Here is a 19,240-nt window from a genome sequence, read left to right on the forward strand (position 1 = left end):
CATTTAAATACAGTTGGTGTCTTTCTTAGAGAATGGTTTTGTGTGACTTTGATATTCCTATGGGAGACTCGGTCATTTTTCCATCAGGAAAGCAACTGGCAGGATTGTATGGTTGAAAGATAGTATACCTTTCAGCAAACAAGACCAACGATAAGACGTAGAAGAACTGTTGATTTCAAAATATTAGAGCTGGGAAAAACCTTAGATATTATATTTTTAAGGATGAGAAAAATTTAAGAGCCAGAAAGTATAAGTAACTTTCCCAAGTTCACATAGCTATTTATACCAAAAGGAAAATGCCCCCATTTTTTTCAAAGTGTTATATCAAAGTGTAAATAGTAGATAACTTCTAAACTCATTTGCCAGTTGTCTTGACAATACATTTTCCTTGTTTATAGTGTCAAGTACTCATCCCTGGTGGCACTTGCCTTCATAATTCGTCCCACAGCTCTCATTCCATGGATACCTTTGTTCTTCAGACATTTCTGGCAAGCACAGAGAAAGCTTGATCTTATTCTACATCAGTTCTTACCTGTAGGGTATGTATTGCTATAGTCCATCTGTTGATTTTATTTTTTATATAGTTTCTTATTTTTTAATTTTAATAACCTGTAATTTATATATTATGAACATGATTTTACAACTTGTCCTGGCCAAGTGGCTCAGTTGGTTGGAGCACTGTCCCATACATCAAAAGGTTGTGGGTTTGATTCCTGGTCAGGGCACACACCTAGGTTGCAGATTCAGTCCCCAGTCAGGGTTGGGGTGTGTATAGGAGGCAACCAATCAGTGTTTCTCTTTCTCTGTTTCTAAAATTAAAAAACACGTCCTCAGGTGATGATTAAAAAAATAATTTTACATCTTTTAATTATATCTTCTAATGTCAATAAGAATTATCAGACTAAGGAAACAAAATATTCCCAAATTTATATTTCAATATTTATGATTCTGGTTAACTATAAGTATTTTAACTTGCTTAAATGAGAAAGAATCTTTGCAATTCTTCTTAGAACTTTCCTATGCATTATTTCTTAAATATTTCCTGGGTGCATTTTAGAGAAACTTGATTTTTTTTACATTTGTACATAGCTTTATAATTTATAATGTGCATTCACATATTACCACATGATTTTCAAAATTTTTCATCTAGCAATGTAGGTGTTTTTGTTGTGTGGAAGGAATGGACTTGGCGATATTAAAAATGAGTCAGCCAAAGTCATTAGGTTGGTTGCTATGATGGAACTAAGATTGAAACCCAGGTCTTCTAACTATACTTTGAGCTGTAAGATCAGACTTAACCTAAGTATCTAGCAGAGTATCCAACACAGTTATTTATTAATAAGGGATGAATGTATTCTGACTCTTAGAACAGTGATCTTTTTTTTTTTCAAGATTTTATTTATTTATTTTTAGAGAGGGAAGGGAGGGAGATAGAGAGAGAGAGAGAAACATCAATGTGCGGTTGCTGGGGGTCATGGCCTGCAACCCAGGCATGTACCCTGACTGGGAATCGAACCTGCGACACTTTGGTTTGCAGCCCGTGCTCAATCCACAGAGCTACACCAGCCAGGTAGAACAGTGATCTTTTCATATACTAGTATACACTCTATACAAGTATTTTTTGATAATAGTAAAAAGGATTAATTCATCTGGTAACTAAACCACTGTTGTCATTTCTGTTTTATAAAAATTGTTTTGAATGTAATACATTCATTCAGCAAATATTTACGTATTTAACCCTAGTGTGTGCCGGGTACTGTTACAGATGCTGGAGATAGAGCAGTTTAACAAAGTCCCTGCATTCATGAAGTTTGTATGTTAGTGGGGAAAGACAGATAGCCAAACACAAGCATGCATTTGTAATATATATTTGTCAACTGACGATAAGTGCTATAGGAAAAAATAATGAGATAAGAAGGATAGAATGCTGGTGCAAGGTGGAAAGGGTGTTACATTTTACAGAGTAATTGAGGAAGACCCCACCATGATAAGGTGACACTGGAGCCAAAACCTAAGGGGTCTGAGTGAACCATGTAGAGGAGGAAAAAATATTCCAGACAAAGGAATCAAAGTGCAAAGGCCTTGACACAGAGATTGTTTGGCATTTCCCAGGAGCAGCGGAGGGGACCGGTGTGTCTAAAAAAGAGTGAGCTTGGGACAATGTGATAGTGAGGTCAGAGGGAGAACAGGGGCGTAGTCATTAGGCTTTTACACCGAGGGGGATGAAAATCCTCTTACTCTTAGCACTATGATATCGTTTAGTCATTCAGCAAGCTTTAACATACTTTGTGTCTAGCATTTGATGATTCAGAGGTCAGACACAGTGTCTGCTCCCAAAGTCAAAAGGCTCAGGGAAAAGACTGTCTTTCCACACTAGAACGTAAACTTCATGAAGGAAACTAAAGGGACATGACAGTTGAACACAACATATGACCAGGAGCTTTTATTTCTTTATATAAAATACATTTTGGGGACAATTGGCAAAATCTGAACAAGGTATAAATTAGATAGCCATAAAGACTTAGTGTTTATTTCTTGACTGTGAGGATTGGTGGTTTACATAAGAGAATTTTTTTATTTTTAGGAAATACCCACTCAAGTATTTAGGGATACAGGTGAATTTTGACTGCAACTTATTGTCAGCAGTTCAGAAAAAAACTATATTTAAAGAGACAAAGAAAAGGATGAAGCAAATATGGTAAAATGCTAATATTTAGGGTACTAGGAGAAGGATATATGGGAATTTTTTGTACTGTTCTTGCAACTTTCCTCAGAAAACATGTCAAAACAAAAGTTAAAAGAAGTATCATTTACAGTGGCATCAAAAAACATCAGATGCCTACAAATAAAATAATGAAAGGTATATAAGACCTCTGTACAGAAAGCTACAAAACATTATTGGAAGGAAGTAATGAAGACCTAAATAAATGGAAGAATATGCCGTTCATGATGGAAGACGTAATATTTTAAAGATACCAGTTCTCCCCAGATTGATCTATTCAGTGCAATACAGTTAAAATCCCAATATGGGGATGGGGGATGGTGAATCGATAAGCTGATTTTAAATTTAAGTAGACTGCAAAAGGCCAATAGAGTCCTGACTGGTGTAGTTCAGTGAATTGATCATCCGCCTGTGAACTGAAAGGTTGTTGATTGATTCCCAGTCAGGACACATGCCAGGGTTGCAGGCTAGGTCCCCAGTAGGGGGCGTGTGAGAGGCAACCACACATTGATGTTTCTCTCCCTCTTCCTCCCTTCCATCCCCTCTCTCTTAAAAATAAATAGATAAAATCTTTTTTTTTTAAAAAAAGGCCAGTAGAATATTGGAGGAAAAAACTGTTGGAAGCCTCACATTTCTACATATCAAGATTAATTACAAAGTTACGGTAATTAATGCAAGGTAAAACAGATAGACTGGTGGAACACATCAGGGTCCAGCAACAGACCCAGACATAAATGCCCATTTTATTGCTTATTGCCAATTGGCAAATATATATTACAAATGCATACTTGTGTTTGGCTATCTGTCTTTCCCCACTAACATGTAAACTTCATGAATGCAGGGACTTTGTTAAACTGCTCTATCTCCAGCATCTGTAACAGCATCCGGCTCCAATGATGTTGGAGTACAGCAGAGAAAGAAAGGATAGTCTGTTCAATAAGTATAGAATTATGGATATCCATATAAAAAATTAATATTGATTCTGACTTGCCACCATAAGCCCCCCAATAAAAACCAAAAACCCAAGGCAGGGGTGTCAAACTCATTTTCACCGGGGGCCACATCAGCCTTGCAGTTGCCTTCCAAGGGCCAAATGTAATTTTAGGACTGTATAAATGTAACTACTCCTTAACAGTTAAGCAAGAGCTTGGCACTGCTGCTGGGTAGAAACAAGGTGCCAGGCCGGATAAAACAAGGTGACAGGCTTTGTGTTTGCCACCTGTGCCCAAGGGAATTAAAGATATAGGACCCTGGCTGGCGTAGCTCAGTGGATTAAGCACGGGCTGCGAACCAAAGTGTCACAGGTTCGATTCCCAGTCAGGGTACATGCCTGGGTTGCAGGCCATGACCCCCAGCAACTGCACATTGATGTTTCTCTCTATCTCCCTCCCTCCCCTCTCTAAAAATAAATAAATAAAATCTTGAAAAAAAAAGATACTAATGTAAAGGTAAAAGAGTAGCAAAAGAGTAGCACTTCTGCCAGATATGATGGAATATCCTTGTGACCTTGAGGCAAAGATTTCCTAAATAGAACATAGTGTTAAGTATAAAGGAAAAAGATAGATAAATTTGAATATGTTAAAATTCAAGACTTTTTTCATCAAATTCACCATTAAGTAGTGAAAAAGCAAAGCAAGGCATAGATCAGAAGGTATCTGCAATACAAAAAAACAAAAATGTATAAATTACAATATAAAATAACAAAAATTATATAAAGAACTTACAAAAATCTGTAAGAAAAAGGCAACTTAATAGAAAATTGATGAAAAGACCTGAACAGGCACTTCGAAAGATATTTCAATAGCTAGGAAGTGTAAAAATACTCACCTCATCAGTCATCAAGGAAATGTAAAGAAAATCATCATGACATGCTTCTATGAATCTACCCAAGTGGTGTAAAAGGATATAGAACCCTTATATATGCCTGTGGAAATGTAAATTGATACAACACTTTGGAATTAAGTATAAACTAAAGCTGATTGTGCCTACAGCCTAGGGCCCAGTAATTTCAACCCTATGTGTATACTCACAGAAAGGCATATATATGGGAACCAAAAGATGAGTCAAAGGATGTTCATAGCACTGTTAATACTACCTAAAAAAGGGAAGCACAGTGACCAACAGAATACATTGTGGCATACGAATTCAGTGGAATCCTGTACAATATTATGAATTAATGTACTGCTGCAGTATACAAAAAAAATGGTTAAATCTCACATTCGTTGATTGTAGGAAACTGGACACGAGTATATATAGTATGATTCCATGTAAAATTCAAAAAAGGTAAAACTGTATACTGTCAGAAGTCAGGGTAGTGGTCCCCTTTGGGAAGGGAGTGGAGATTGACTGGTTGGAGGGATGAAGGGACCTTTTGAAGTGCCACTGATGCTGTGTCCTGATCTATATGACAGTCACACAATTATGTTCATATTGTGATGGTTCATGAAGCCACATACTCATCCTCTGCTCTGTGTGTGTTTGTCACAGGCAGCCTGAGATGCCCTCCACTAATCTCATTACCTTAATATTCATTAAATCATAATTCTAGTAATCTTGTATAATCCCCTTACCTTGAGCATGCAGCAGACATTTTGACTTAATTCTAACAAACAGAAATGGCAGAAGGGATGTCACTTCCACAACTGGTTTGTAAAGATCATGGTTTCCATCTAAGATGCCTGTCTCACTCTTTCTTAGTTGGCTTGTGCTGGGGGATGCCACATGCCATGTCTTGAGGCAGCTTCAAGGAGAGGGTCACATGGGGGAGCCTAAGCTCTGCCAATAACCTTGTGAGTGAACTTGGAAGCAAATCTCCCCATTACCACCCAAAAAGCCTTGAGATGAACCTATAATTCTAGCTAACACCTTGGGTTTTTCTTTAATATATTTTGGTTATGCTATTACAATTGTCCCAACTTTTTCCCCTTAGTCCCACTCTATCTGGTAACCCCCATTCCCTCTGGCAACACTCCCCACTCTTAGCTCATGTCCATGGGTCATGCATGTAAGTTCTTTGACTACTCCATTTCCTGCACTGTTCTTAACAACCCCTGTAACTACCAATTTGTGCTTCTTAATCCCTGCACCTTTTCCCTTAATCTCTCCCTTCCCCTGCCCAACTGATAACCCTCTATAATCGCCATACCTATGATTCTGTTCCTGTTCTAGTTGTTTGCTTAGTTTTTTAGATTCAATTATTGATAGTTGTGAATTTATTGCCATTTTAATGTTCATAGTTTTGATGTTTTTCTTATATAATTCCCTTTGGCATTTCATATAAGAATGGCTTGGTGATGATAAGCTCCTTTAGTTTTACCTTGTCTAGGAAGCACTTTGTCTGCCTTTCAATTCTAAATGATAGCTTTGCTGGATAGTCATCTAGGTTGTAGGTCCTTGCTTTTCATCACTTTGAATACTTCTTGCCAGTCTGTTCTTGCCTGCAAAGTTTCTTTTGAGAAATCAACTGACAGTCTTATGGGAACTCCTTTGTAGGTAGCTATGTGCTTTTGTCTTGTTGCTCTTAATGTTATCTTTTTATCTTTAACCTTTGGCATTTGTAATTATGATGTGTCTTGGTGTGGACCTGTTTGGGTCCATCTTGTTTGGGACTGTTTGTGCTTCCTGGCCTTGTATGTCTATTTCCCTCACCAAATTAGGGAAGTTTTCTTTCATTATTTTTTCAAGTAAGTTTTCAAGTTCTTGCTCTTCCTCTTCTTCCTCTGGCACCCCTATGATTTGGATGTTGCTATGTTTAAAGATGTTCTATGTCTAAAGAGCCCAGAGGCTCTTTAGCCTATCCTCATTTTTAAAATTTTTTCTTCTTGCTATTCTTATGTTCCAAGTCATTGATTTGATTCTGTTTCATCCACACAACTGTTGGTTCCTTGTAAATGTTTCTTTATTTCACTTACCTTCATTTCTGCATGGGTCTTTTTTTATGCTGTTGAAATACCCAATGGGTTCCTGGAGCATTCTGATAACCTTTTTTGAACTCTGCATCTGATAGATTACTTAGGTACATTTTGTTTAGTTCCTTTTCTGGAGTTTTGGTTTGCTCTTTCATTTGGGCCATATTGCTCTATCTCCTCAATTTGGCAGCCTCCCTTTTTTTTTCTTCTCTGTATTAGGCAGGGCTGCTTTGACTGCTTGTCTTAGTAGTGTGGCCTACTGTATAAAAGTGCACCTGTGAATTTAATGGGGTGGAGCCTTAGACAGTCTTCAGAACAGGGCAACCTGTGTGGAAGAGGGCTCAAAAGAGGGGATAATTCTGCTGCCTGGTGTCTGGAGTCGTACCCAGGAGAAAGCTGTCTCCCAGCACTCACTTTATTGCCAGTCACTTCAATTTCTTCCTGTATGCCACTGGTGCTGAATCCCAGAGGGGGTGAGTCTGCATGAGTCGTAAGCCTATTGCCAACCCACTAAGAGGAGTCTCTTGAGAGTCCCAGTTTCTTCTGCTGCACCAACCCCCCACTGGTTTTTACAGCCGAAGTTATGGGGACTTACTGTATTTTGCTGTGTATAATACACTCCACGTATAATGCATACCCACATTTTTGGCCCAAACTTTCAGGGAAAAAGTCATTTTATTTTTTAAATTCAATTTTTAATTTATATCTAGAAACAAACCTGATTATCATATTCCAGGGTATTATTTTGTATATGGATATCATTATTGCTTTCTAGAGTTACACTTTTAACACGAGTTAAAAAATTAAAAACATTTATATAGATATGGAATTAGTACTACCCACGTATAATGTGCATCCTTATTTTTCCCTCAAAAACTTAGGCAAAAATGTGTGCATTATGCATGGCGAAATACAGTATCCTCCTGGTGCTGGAATCCTGGGCTGCGTGGTCTGCCTGGGATCCTTCACTCCTGAGATCTCTCTCCCAATTTTTATCCACCACATATGGATGTGGGGCCACCTGTTCCACATCTCCACACTTCTCTGTGCCACTTTGTGCCTCTGTTTCTCCCCATGCCTTTCCACCTCTCCGCACCTCCACACGTCTCCACCCCTTCTACCTGTCTGGATGACTGTGGCTTCTTTAAATCCCTGGTTGTCGGACTTACACACTGCTTAATTTTTTGACAGTTCCAGGTGATGTTTTTGTAGTCTAGTACTAATTTTTGCTGTCATCGTCCAAGGAGAGGCACATTTACCTACACCTTCATCTTAACCAGCCCAGCGAATATCTTGACAATTCATGAAGGACCCTGAGCCAGAGACACTCAGCTAAGCTGTGCCTGGCTGAATTCTTAACTTGAGAAACTGAGAAAATAAATGTTTTAAGTTGCCAAGTTTAGGGATCATTTGTTATGCAGCATTACATAACACAGTGTTTAGTACTTTTTTAAGTTTGCTTAAATGCAGCTATGTAATGTCTTTCAAAACATGTAAATCCATATTCAGTATATGAAACTAAAACATTTTTAAAGTGGCTTTTTCAAAAATGGCTTTGATAAAAGGCACTTTTTGCAAACCCATATGCCAATACTGGATATTCAGTAAATTCAGAATGTTAATCATCCTTTTGTTTTTCATTTTCAGATTTGTCGCTTTGAGTTGTTCTCTGATAATCGATCGTATGTTTTTTGGTCAGGTGAGTAAAATATATTAAGGTATTTACAACAGATTGTAAATAGATGTACAACAGATGTAAATCTAGCTATTTATTACAGTATAAGCTTGACCCGATTTTTTAGTTCATGAGTATTTGGAAACACAGGCAAATCATTAAAAAAGACTGCCAACATGTGCCTTTGGTTCAAGTTGTTGCACTTTCTATATAACAGAACTGTGTACTCCTAGTTCAAATTCAGGAGTACATTTTGTAAGGCATTTTTGTCAGATTTGTAAGCAGTAAATGTTAGATTTTTTTTTTAATGACTTTAGTTGGCCTCAAGGTAATCATTAAGAATTCAAATCAACCATAATACTCTATTCTTCAAGCATTTGGCTTGGCATTTTAATCTCGTAACTGTTGGTTGTTTTTAAGTTACTTGTTTTTCAGTCGCTTAAGGGCTCTGGAATCAGATTGCGTAGTGCCCTTGCTATTAGCTGTGTGACCTTGGATATGTCATGTACCTTTCTTGCCTGTTTCTTTACCTAGAAACAATTGTGGTACTTGTCTCATAACCTTAAAGGGCTAAATGAGATAACACATGTAATGCTTACAGTGGTGCCTGGCACAAGCAAGTACTCAACACTAGCTGTTGTTGCTTTTGATTATCTGCTTTGTATCATACTTCAAACTGCAGTGTTTCCAAAGCTTTATCGTACTAGGTAATATGTGATGTGAGGTACTGGAATCAAAAATTTTTTTAAAGAATGTATTTTACTTTTTAAGATATTCTTTATTTACTTTTAGAGAGAGGGGGATGGATAGAGAGAGAGAAACATTGATTGGTTGCCTTTCATATGCCCCCAGCTGGGAACCTGGCCCACAACCCAGGCATGTGCTCTGACTGGGAATCGAACCAGTGCCCTTTCAGTTCACAGGCTCAGTCCACTGAGCCACACCAGCCAGGGCTTTAGCTCTAATTTTATGTAAAACTTAAGGTCAAAATTTGAATGTGTATTCACTTTCTTGAATCTCAAAAACCTCTTTTTTACAAATTAACAAAGAACACATTAATACTTAGAACATAAAAAAAAATACTTCATATGATCATTAATCCAAATTATTATTGTAAACTATTACTTGGTTTTTAGGCTTCATTCCTGATTTAATGACAAGATACTGCCAAATTTCCTAATGCCAAAGATTCATGCTTGGCACTAACACATTTCTGTTTCTCTTTCCTTCAACTATGCCAGTGGACTCTGGTTCAGTATAATTTTTTGAAATTTAACGTGCTGCAGAATTTGGGAACATTTTATGGTTCTCATCCATGGCACTGGTACTTCAGTCAAGGATTTCCAGTTGTTCTGGGCACTCACCTACCCTTCTTTATTCATGGCTGCTTTCTAGCCCCAAAGAGGTACCAGATACTTTTGGTGACTGTGCTGTGGACACTTCTGGTTTACAGGTAAGATTTTATTTGTTCAAATAGTTAATTTTAATAATGTTACCAAGAAATTAAATTCTTCAAAAAGTAAACTGTTACCTTTTGGAGATGCATTAAAGATTATGACTTGTTAATTGGGATAATTTAGCAAACAGAAAAGGTAGTAATTACACCAGTGCTCAGATAGAATGAATTGTTTTGATAGTTTAGTTTACTTAACAAAGATTACATTCAATTTTTAGGAAGTTGAACAAATTTCATTTAAGACCTAATCTCTAGGTCTTAAAAAACAGACTACCAAAATTTTAAATATGGAAGGAACCAGAGAAGTAATATTCTAAAGTGAAAATGTATGCATCTTTCTTCCAAATTTGAGTAATGTGACTTGGATTGGTAACAGAAATTTCTTAGAATGTAATTGCACCTTAGACACTCACATCAAATGTTAGGGTTATTTTTAACACATCACCTTACAACTGAAAAATGTGATACTCATTCCTGAAGCAAGAAATTCAGTCTCAGTACTTCGAAGAACGTGTCCTGTTAATTGTTTCATTTTAAATGCATTAATTTATTAAAGTGTGTAATATAAGAAAATATTTTATTGTTTTTCTATTATAGCATGTTGAGCCACAAAGAATTCAGGTTTATCTATCCAGTTTTACCATTTTGTATGGTATTCTGTGGTAAGTATTTTTGTTCAATATAGAAACAAATTATATAGAAGTAGGTAAAAGACAGTAAACTCTCATTAAAGTCTAAAATACTTGTTGTCAACTAGGCTAAAAGAGAATTGCTTCTAATAATAAAATATGTTACTGCAGTATTCTCATTTTGCAGCCTAACTATCCTTTTTGCTGTGTCCTATAAAGTGAGATGAAATCATAAGGATCCACTGTCTGAAGTGCCCTCTGGTGGCAGTGTTTCTGGCTATTGGAAATCTCTCACTAAAAAGCGATGGAATAATGTCTATTTTAGAAAAGATACTTTATGATTATATTAGTAAGTTTTGTTCTGTAAATATACTTGTAGCTATTAATACTAGTTTTTAATTCTTTAAGACTCACTCTAATGCATATGCAATTTGTAAAGTGATTCACACCTGATTTTATTTTTGGCCCTTCATCTTTTCCAGTAGGTCTTTGCAATTTTTTTTTATATGTCACTTTTAGAGTTTTATATCATTCAGCTTTGGAATTTTTACACTGCTTATTTTGGAGAAACTATGAATTGAAACTTTATTAACTTCAATTCAAAATAAATGACTGTTGATTTCCTTCAAATATTAATCACTAAAAAAATCACTGGACTGGGGAGGAAGAAATGAGTAATCAACTGGGACTAGAGACAGGGCAAAGCTAGGGAATTAACAGCATCAACCTTTTTACTTATAAAGCAACTCCAAAGAACCAGGGTTAGGCAGCCTTCTTTGACCAAGTACATACACTTTATCTCTTTCAGATCTCAGATGTACTCTTTGCATTGAAGTACAAATATACATCCTCTGTATTTATATATCTAAAGTACTGAAACCAAAATTAATGTCATTGCTTTATGATCATACTTTATATATAGTGCAGGCACATAATAAAAAATAGATGTCTAACAACTATTTGTTTTAAGAATAGTGGCTCATTTACCACAGCAAATTTGTTCATAAACCAGTTTTCATTATCTTTTTTTGTAATGAACTTGAGTTAGTTATAATTAAATTGTTTGGTTTCTGCCATGGTGAGAATTGTCAAACTATTGGAAGACAAATATGTACGTGTTGTTTAATTTAGGAAGTTGTTTTGATTTCACTTTTATAATCTGGAGTTTTCCAGCATTTCACTTGTATCTTCTTCACAAAGTGTTTCAGGGAAAGACTGCCTTTTTGAACCTCATTCCCAGCCCAAAAGACTTAAGTATTAGGATCCCAGTAATCTCTAGGTCCCAGTCCCAAAGACTTAAGATAAAATGCTATTGAGGGTTGAGAGATCCTCTTTTAACAGGTAAAAATCGTTTTCCCAGCTGGTGTCCATCCACTCAGAAGGATACCTGAAAGACCGAGACCCACCAGAACCCCTGACCTCACAGGATGTACCCAAGGTTCTTGAGTGGCCCCAGAATTTGATTCTTGGGACACTCATACTGCCATTAAGAACTGGACCTCTTTTAATGTCGTAAGGTTCCAAAAAGAGGACCAATTAAATAGTGAGCTCACCTAGACAAAAATCTCTGGATGTTCAGGATGGATGTCAAACAACAGTTCTCTTTGGAGTCCTTGATGTGTTCAATAGCCCAGTTTGAGTCTTTTCTAACACCTGAAATTTTGAGTTACCTCGTACTTCAAGTGCCAGTTTTCTTCTATTCTTGTATGAACTGTTTGAACCTGATTTTATATGAACATGACACTTCTATTGGCAATTGATGTGTATACCAGGTACCTCAAAATCTGACTTAAAGCTCCATTTATTATTTCCAAGTCTACAGTTCAGCTGGGTAGTTCTTCCCATCTCCACTGAGTTCACTTAAGTGCGATTACCTGCAGATGAGGTACACACAGCTCTACAGACCTAGGCAGGGCTCTCACGTTTGGGGTTCAGCTAGCTATAGGCCAAGATACCTTAGCTCTTCTGCATGTAGCTGGGGCTTGTTCACTTACTGTAAAGCAGGGTTCCAAGAGAAGGAACAGAAGTGTGCAAGACCCTTTGAGGCCCAAGCATGGAACTGAACTGGCACACTGTCACTTCCACCACGGTCCCAGTCAGGGCAGATTTGAGATGCAAAATGAACTTCAGGCTCATGTAGGGGCTGGACACAGGAAGAGAATAATTATGTTCCTTCTTTCAATCTGCAGTAACTTTTCTTCTCTAGTTTGTGTACCTCAGCTCTATCCAAAAATAGGATAGGACTTAACCATAGAAAAACATACCTTCTTAAATTGGCTCTGATCCTTAGTGAACTTTATAACCTGTGTCTCAGTTTCCTTATCCATAAAATAAAGGTGCCTCTGGTCTATTTAACAGTGAAATTCTTAGATTTAAACGTCATTATGTAAAACGAAGGGGCTTGTATTCTGACAGGTAGTCACCAGGATTCATACTATATCCTTGTTCTCATGGAAATTACATGAAGCTGAAAGATTTAAGTGGTTTTACAGGATAGACAGAAAACCTATGCAGTAATTAGGAGCAGGGTCTTATATTTCAAGTTAGGACAGGCTTACATTATAGGGTGGTAACAAATTTTGTAAGCTAGCTCATGTTAGTTTAGGGCGGGCCCTTTTAGTGAAAACTGCATCTCCTTGTTTGTATGTACATTTAAGTAGATTTACTGGGTGGTAGCTATTAGGACCTTCTTAATTACTTTTTTTAAATATAAGAGAAACCACTGTTTCCCTATAAGGAAACCATGAATTCTGGGCTTCTCTTGTAAATCAGTCTAGCATTAAAGCTGTTCTTTTTCCAACTCTCCCTTTAGCAAGTCTACTTTCTAAACCCTCCCCCACCCCCCAGAAACTTTTCAGTGTTAGATGGTTTGAAAAACCTCAGTCAAACTCAAGACTATTTAATTGTTTCTTCTCTTCCCAAATTATCTTTATTTCTTCAAATAGGGAGATTCATTTCTCACTGAAAGGATCCATCATTTTAAAGTGAGCTAGCTTCAGAAAGTGAAAAACCAACATAAGCACTACCTAACTTAAAAGACCTTCAATATTGAAGCTAGGAATACGAGCACAGTATCTTCCTGCATTCAATGCAGAATACCATTTTTACAACATTCACCACTCTGTATTCCATTTTGTATGGTACCCATACTACTGTATCCCTAATGCCAGTTTCTGATAATGCTTTAAGTGAATGCTTAGTGAATGAAAAAATTGTTAATGAGGGAGCCACATTAGAGGCCCATGGTATACTTACTAACATTCCTGAGAGTTAGGGACTTGCCAGAGTGGGCTTTAATGTACCCTTTTGTAATTTGAACCCACCAGGAAGATTCTGGTTTTTGCCTGTCAACCTAAGCACTTCACTTTGAAGTTGTATTTGCTGGTCTGTTGTATCTGTAGCTGGAATTATTACAAGTAGCAGAACTTGGAATCGTATTTCAGTTCGAATAAAGCTAATTCTAGTTCTCATTTTCTTTAGTAGGTTCCTCATTTTACCATTTCAAAAATCTTACAGATTTAAATTTAAGTGTAAAGTTATGTTTGGGTTTCTTGATTTGGCTGTATCACACTGCTTTTCATAACATTCTTTGGTTCATCAAAGCAGTTTCGAGCAGTGCTAGGCAAAATGGACATGTGATATACTACTGAATGTAATGAACTGTAGGTAACTTTACCTAAGAACATTCATAGAGGAACAGAATCGAGCATTTAAGACTTCTTGAGTGAATGTGATACTACAATTCTTCCTAAGTCAACTCTGTTAGTGTAGTTTAAATGGTAACAGTGCAAAGTTAATTTTACCCATGTTCAGTTATTTTTTTAGTGATTGAGCCAAGCTAAGACAGCTGATAATAGTCAATTAGGTGATGGTCATGGAAAACAGTGGCTTGCCCCAATGGGAATCAGTGCTAAAATTTCAGGCAGGCCAGAGACTGGATCCCCAACACCCAAACTCTAAAATAACTATTTATCTATTTCTGTGAAAACAATGTATGTTGAGCATAAAATCTAATGTCAAGAAAGCTCATTCTTTTCCACTGAAAAGGCCTGTTCTTTGAAGGTATTTTCAACAGATCCTAATATGTGCATTATCAGTGACTATTGCTAGAGAGTAGGACTATGGGAGGGGGACAAACCTCTGCCGCATTAAAAAAGTAAAATTGTTCAGCATCTCCAAATTTTCCAACACTATAGTGGGGGAGTGGTGGGGGAAAAAAACTTGGCTCTTCTTCTTCCAAAAAAAGAGATCCATGCCACCACTCATAATGAACACTGAAAATCTCCCAGGAGCCCAGTGATGTATTTTTTTAAAAGGACATTCTACTGTACTTCCTCCAGAATTACTGGGACTTGTGTATACACAATCCATTGCTACTGCTTCAGATACTAAAGAGAAGAGAGGTAATGGAATAAATAAAAGTCCTATTTATTTAGTAACTACTATGTATTAGGGCAGGCACTTGACACACACCTTTTTTACTAATACTTGAAAAAAAGTACTGTTACCCCATTTGCAGCTGGGGAAACTAATGCTCAGCAAAGTAAAGCAACTTGTGCCAGAGCAACAATTCAAATCTGGGTCTGTTGGACTCCCCGGCCATAATCTTCCCATTGTACTTCTATTCCTTTTCCTATAAAAAGGTCAAGACCCAGATGACAATAAAACAATGACAGTGAATGGTCAGAGCAACCTACTGATTATATCCTGTTTATGACAGCAGTACAGCTGTGCTAATTCCATGAAATACTATAAATGCATTTATAGTGAACAATTGCTTAGTTATAAGAAAGCAAGATTGCCAGTGTTATGATTAAACATATCATGTCTATTTTCATACAGGGTATTCACTAAATCACCTGAAAATGTGGAAAAAAACAGCTTTAAGTTTCCTGTTTTTATCAAATATGCTCCTTGCACTCTATACTGGTTTAGTTCATCAACGAGGTACTTTGGATGTTATGACTCATATTCAAGAACTCTGTTATAACAATCCCAATGAATCTGCAGCTTCAGTATTTGTAATGATGCCTTGCCACTCTACTCCTTTATATAGGTAACAAAAATTATTCCACTTTATGCTATTAAGAAAATGAAACTACTTTAAAATTACTTTCAGATTCCTAGATTAATTAATGGATCACTGATCAATAATAAAAAATTTGAAGCTCCACATTTATTCAGATAAATTTTTAAAAAACCATTTGAACTATGTTGATGGAAGTCATATGCCGCTTTTAACCTCAATATCCTTTTCAAAATTTTTAAACAATTTAGATTTAATTGATTTGATTTAAATATATACCTAATAGGTTATTTGATGGTTTGGGTTTTTTTTTTTATCCTTACCCAAAGACATACTTATTGATTTTAGAGAGAGGGGAAAAAAGGGAGAGAAGGAAACATCGATCGATCAACTAGGCAAGTGCCCTGGCCAGAAATCAAACCCTCAACCTTTTAGTTTATAGAACTATGCTCCAACCAACTAGGCCACATCAGCCAGGGATTAATTTCTTAGTAAAGAAATTATCACCGATCTTACTACAAATTTTTTTGATACATACATCTTATATGTATTACAATTTTGAATTAATCTCAAAACACTCGCTTCTAGTCTAGATTTACTGCTGACTGTTGCACTGGTCTTTAACCAGTCTTTTTAATCTCTTTGGATATCAGTTGTCTCACTTGTGAACTCAATTAGATGATATTGTAATATTTGAATTAGGTGTTTCTGGGAATAAAACAATAAAATTGCGTTAACTATGCAGGGCATTTAAAGACATCCATTTGGCCCTATGCTTGTCAGGAAGGTGTATTAGTTATCAACTGCCTAATATCAGTACAAGGGCAAACAGTTTTTATGTAGAAAATTTTACACCTATTAATCTGGCTTTAAACAGTCTGAAGTTAATTTTGCACGTGCACAGTCAACCTAGTATCCAAGTTGTCTTTTTAAGATAATGTAACATTTCTTTGAATACTCTTTACATCAGTCATTAATGTCAACGATTAATACATAATTTGGAAAATTAGAATGGCCTAGCAAAAAAGTCACAGGTTACATGTAAAACCCCAAGTGTCCCTTTAACTTCAGCTTCCCCTACTGTATAAAAAAAGACTGGAGCTGAAAGAGGCACATTCACCATCCCTCCACGCTCACATTAGTGGTAACACTACAGAGAACAAAAATTCTACAGGTACCAAGTTGCTTTCCATACACAGTAGCAGTGCTTAAAGTCTCAAGCTTTTGTATAGTTTGCCAAGTTCTCATCTTACATTTTTTCAAAGTACACAATGCAGCAAAAAAAGTGTGATGTCTACTTTGGAACACAAGGTGCCAGCTGTTTCTGTTTTCCCCTTATTTCCAAAATTACAAAAGTCATGAAAGTATTAGGTCTTGTGTAAATTTACTTTCTATGCATTTCAAAGATAAAACTAAATTTCTATCATGTATTTATTTTTATTAAATTTTCCTGAGGCAAAGTTATAAACATGGCTTTTTGCATGGTCCAAGTAACTCGCATTAATTTATCATGATTTATCAATCCATCTTTTTTATATCTGCTATAGTCTTCCATACACAGTAGAACCATTACTTATTTGGACTTTAACCAGTGAACATATAATGCTATCACTGGATCTTACTTAAATAAAGGTTATGCTGCTGCTGCACAGGTACATGTTGTAAGGATCATACATCTTTGAGAAAACTACATTAAAGGCTTGCCTCTTCACCTAAACTGGAACCCAATTTACATTCAGATTTCACATTTTGTTATGTAAACATTATATATCTTAAGAATAATTTGAAAACTTTCACTTTTTAAACTTCTTATAACTATAATGGTAATTTTCTTTTCATAGCCATGTTCACTACCCACTTCCGATGAGATTTCTCCAATGTCCCCCAGACCTGACTGGAAAAAGTCAGTATCTTGATGAAGCAGATCTATTTTACCAAAATCCCTTAAGCTGGTTGTATGAAGAGTTTCACAACAATTCAACATTGCCTACTTACTTGATCCTCTTCAGCATTTTGGAAGAGGTAAGGAAACATGAAAAAAGGGAAAAACAGTTTCACCTTAGGTTTAGTAAACACTTGGAAACAGACAACATATTTATGGTCTTTAACCCATATAGTTGGTAGCTGTCTTTTCCCCAGACAAAATCAGCACTTCTATGTGTATCAATATCTGTATGTATCCAACTATGTAATTTGCGTAAGTTAATTTAAGGAATTGCATTTTTTATTAAAAACGTAGAGGCACAAATCAATGGGTCATTCTAAAATTCTGAAACCAGTACTTAGCAAAATGTAGCCTTTATTTAAATATTTATTTCTAGGAAATAAGTGCTTTCCTGATTTCAAGAAACTATGAGAGAACTGCTGTTTTCTTCCACACTCACTTGCCAGAAGGTCGAACTGGAAGTCATGTATATGTCTATGAACGGAAGTTAAAAGGGAAACTCCAGAGAAGATGAAATTCTGAACTGTGTTGAGATCCTTCCCAGGGAAATAGACACTGCTAGGTAGAAATACTCAGATGTTGCCTACCTACTCTAATAAACACTGGGTAAGATTTCGTGGAACATGAAAAAACCCATGAACTGCTTTACCAAATAGTACTACTGAGGAAATGTATGAAAAATATCACAAAGTATAAAATCGTATATTAATACAACGCCAGGTTTTTAAAATAAAGACCTTTAGTTTTCCTCATGTGGTAGTTTTATTGTTTCTTCCACAATATTCAGATGTGCAAGAAATTTCATAAGAGAACAAGTCAGCAAGCTCATAAGAAGGCAGCAAATTCTTCACAAGTCAACGGGCTCTTGAACCCACAAAAAGACAAGAAGCAAGAGTAAGATTATAAAATGTAAAGAAAAAATTCCATCACAATGTGCTGTTATCAAGCTCTACTGCAAATTTAACACAAATATCAGTGTTAATTACACTTTGTCCTGTATGATTTGGGTTTGCTTTAAACTCATACACTGAAAGGAAGTCTCATTTCATGCACAAAATCTGTTGTGTACCTGGACTACAGTTGAACATTTCCAATGCTGAAAAATATTCAGCAAAGCTAAACAACAGCAGGTTAGTAAGCTTTTGTTTGATGCTTCTAAGTAATAATAGTCATCAAACTTAGAAATGGTAAAAAGACATTGTTATCTTGATAATCTCATCCTAGTTTCAACACCAAACATTGTAGAAAGCATCCACATTTGTTAGTTTTCTAATTTAACTTAATCACAATGGTCAATATTTAGGGTCAAAAGGCAATTGCCCCAATTCTATTTCGACATTTGCCATGTGTCTTCCATTAGCGCGATCATATTTATGCCATTTACCTTCCCTCTTATAAGCTTGTGGCTGAGGGTGCTTCTGCTCTTGTTTTCGATGCCTGGAGTTTTCAATATTTACTGTACGTTGCTTTTTATCTGGTCGACTGAAAGCAGTAAACACATTTTTCATCTAGGTTAGAGTTAAATTTATTTAAACAAGGAACAATTTCAATGTTTTTCTCTATTAATCTATTATCTGAACACTCTGAAGTAGGATGTTAAATTAATCTGAAGTACAATCATAGTGTAACCATGCCAGACTATTATATTTTATCCTATAGGGTAAAAAAATGTGACGATAAAATAATGAGATTTTTAAAATTATTTTTCTTTCTTTCCTGGAAAAAGCAGAAATGTATATTCATCTCTTGCACACAAAACAAAGCCTTTTTTTTCCTGTCCTACAGCTAAAGTTCACAATGTCTACATGTACTGTCTTCCTCTCTCTCTCTAATCAGGCCTCTGTCACAATGTCACTCAAACAGTCTATAATGCCATCCA

The 19,240-nt window shown here is 36.2% G+C and overlaps 2 protein-coding genes across 7 annotated transcripts in view; one reads left to right on the top strand and one right to left on the bottom strand.

The window, feature by feature from the left end:
• PIGB (phosphatidylinositol glycan anchor biosynthesis class B) overlaps positions 1-19,240 on the top strand; it is a 39,060-nt gene that overhangs the window by 11,338 nt on the left and 8,482 nt on the right. For 2 of the 3 annotated variants that reach the window (XM_045823927.1, XM_045823926.1), the window contains exons 6-11: positions 399-539; positions 8,278-8,329; positions 9,547-9,758; positions 10,359-10,423; positions 15,233-15,446; positions 17,258-17,438. In XM_045823927.1, the coding sequence (XP_045679883.1) occupies positions 399-539; positions 8,278-8,329; positions 9,547-9,758; positions 10,359-10,423; positions 15,233-15,446; positions 17,258-17,438 (865 nt within the window). Of the gene's footprint in view, positions 1-398; positions 540-8,277; positions 8,330-9,546; positions 9,759-10,358; positions 10,424-15,232; positions 15,447-17,257; positions 17,439-17,737; positions 18,114-19,240 lie in introns of those variants that run through there. The other variant, XM_045823928.1, reaches the window with a different exon arrangement.
• CCPG1 (cell cycle progression 1) overlaps positions 18,100-19,240 on the bottom strand; it is a 48,481-nt gene continuing 47,340 nt past the window's right edge. For 3 of the 4 annotated variants that reach the window (XM_045823925.1, XM_045823922.1, XM_045823921.1), the window contains one exon: positions 18,100-18,843. In XM_045823925.1, the coding sequence (XP_045679881.1) occupies positions 18,654-18,843 (190 nt within the window). In that variant the 3' untranslated portion in view covers positions 18,100-18,653. The remainder of the gene's footprint in view (positions 18,844-19,240) is intronic. The other variant, XM_045823924.1, reaches the window with a different exon arrangement.

Source organism: Phyllostomus hastatus, unplaced genomic scaffold (genome assembly GCF_019186645.2).
Source record: "Phyllostomus hastatus isolate PE091 unplaced genomic scaffold, TTU_PhHast_1.1 phas_scaffold_501, whole genome shotgun sequence".
Classification (NCBI taxonomy): Eukaryota; Metazoa; Chordata; class Mammalia; order Chiroptera; family Phyllostomidae; genus Phyllostomus; species Phyllostomus hastatus.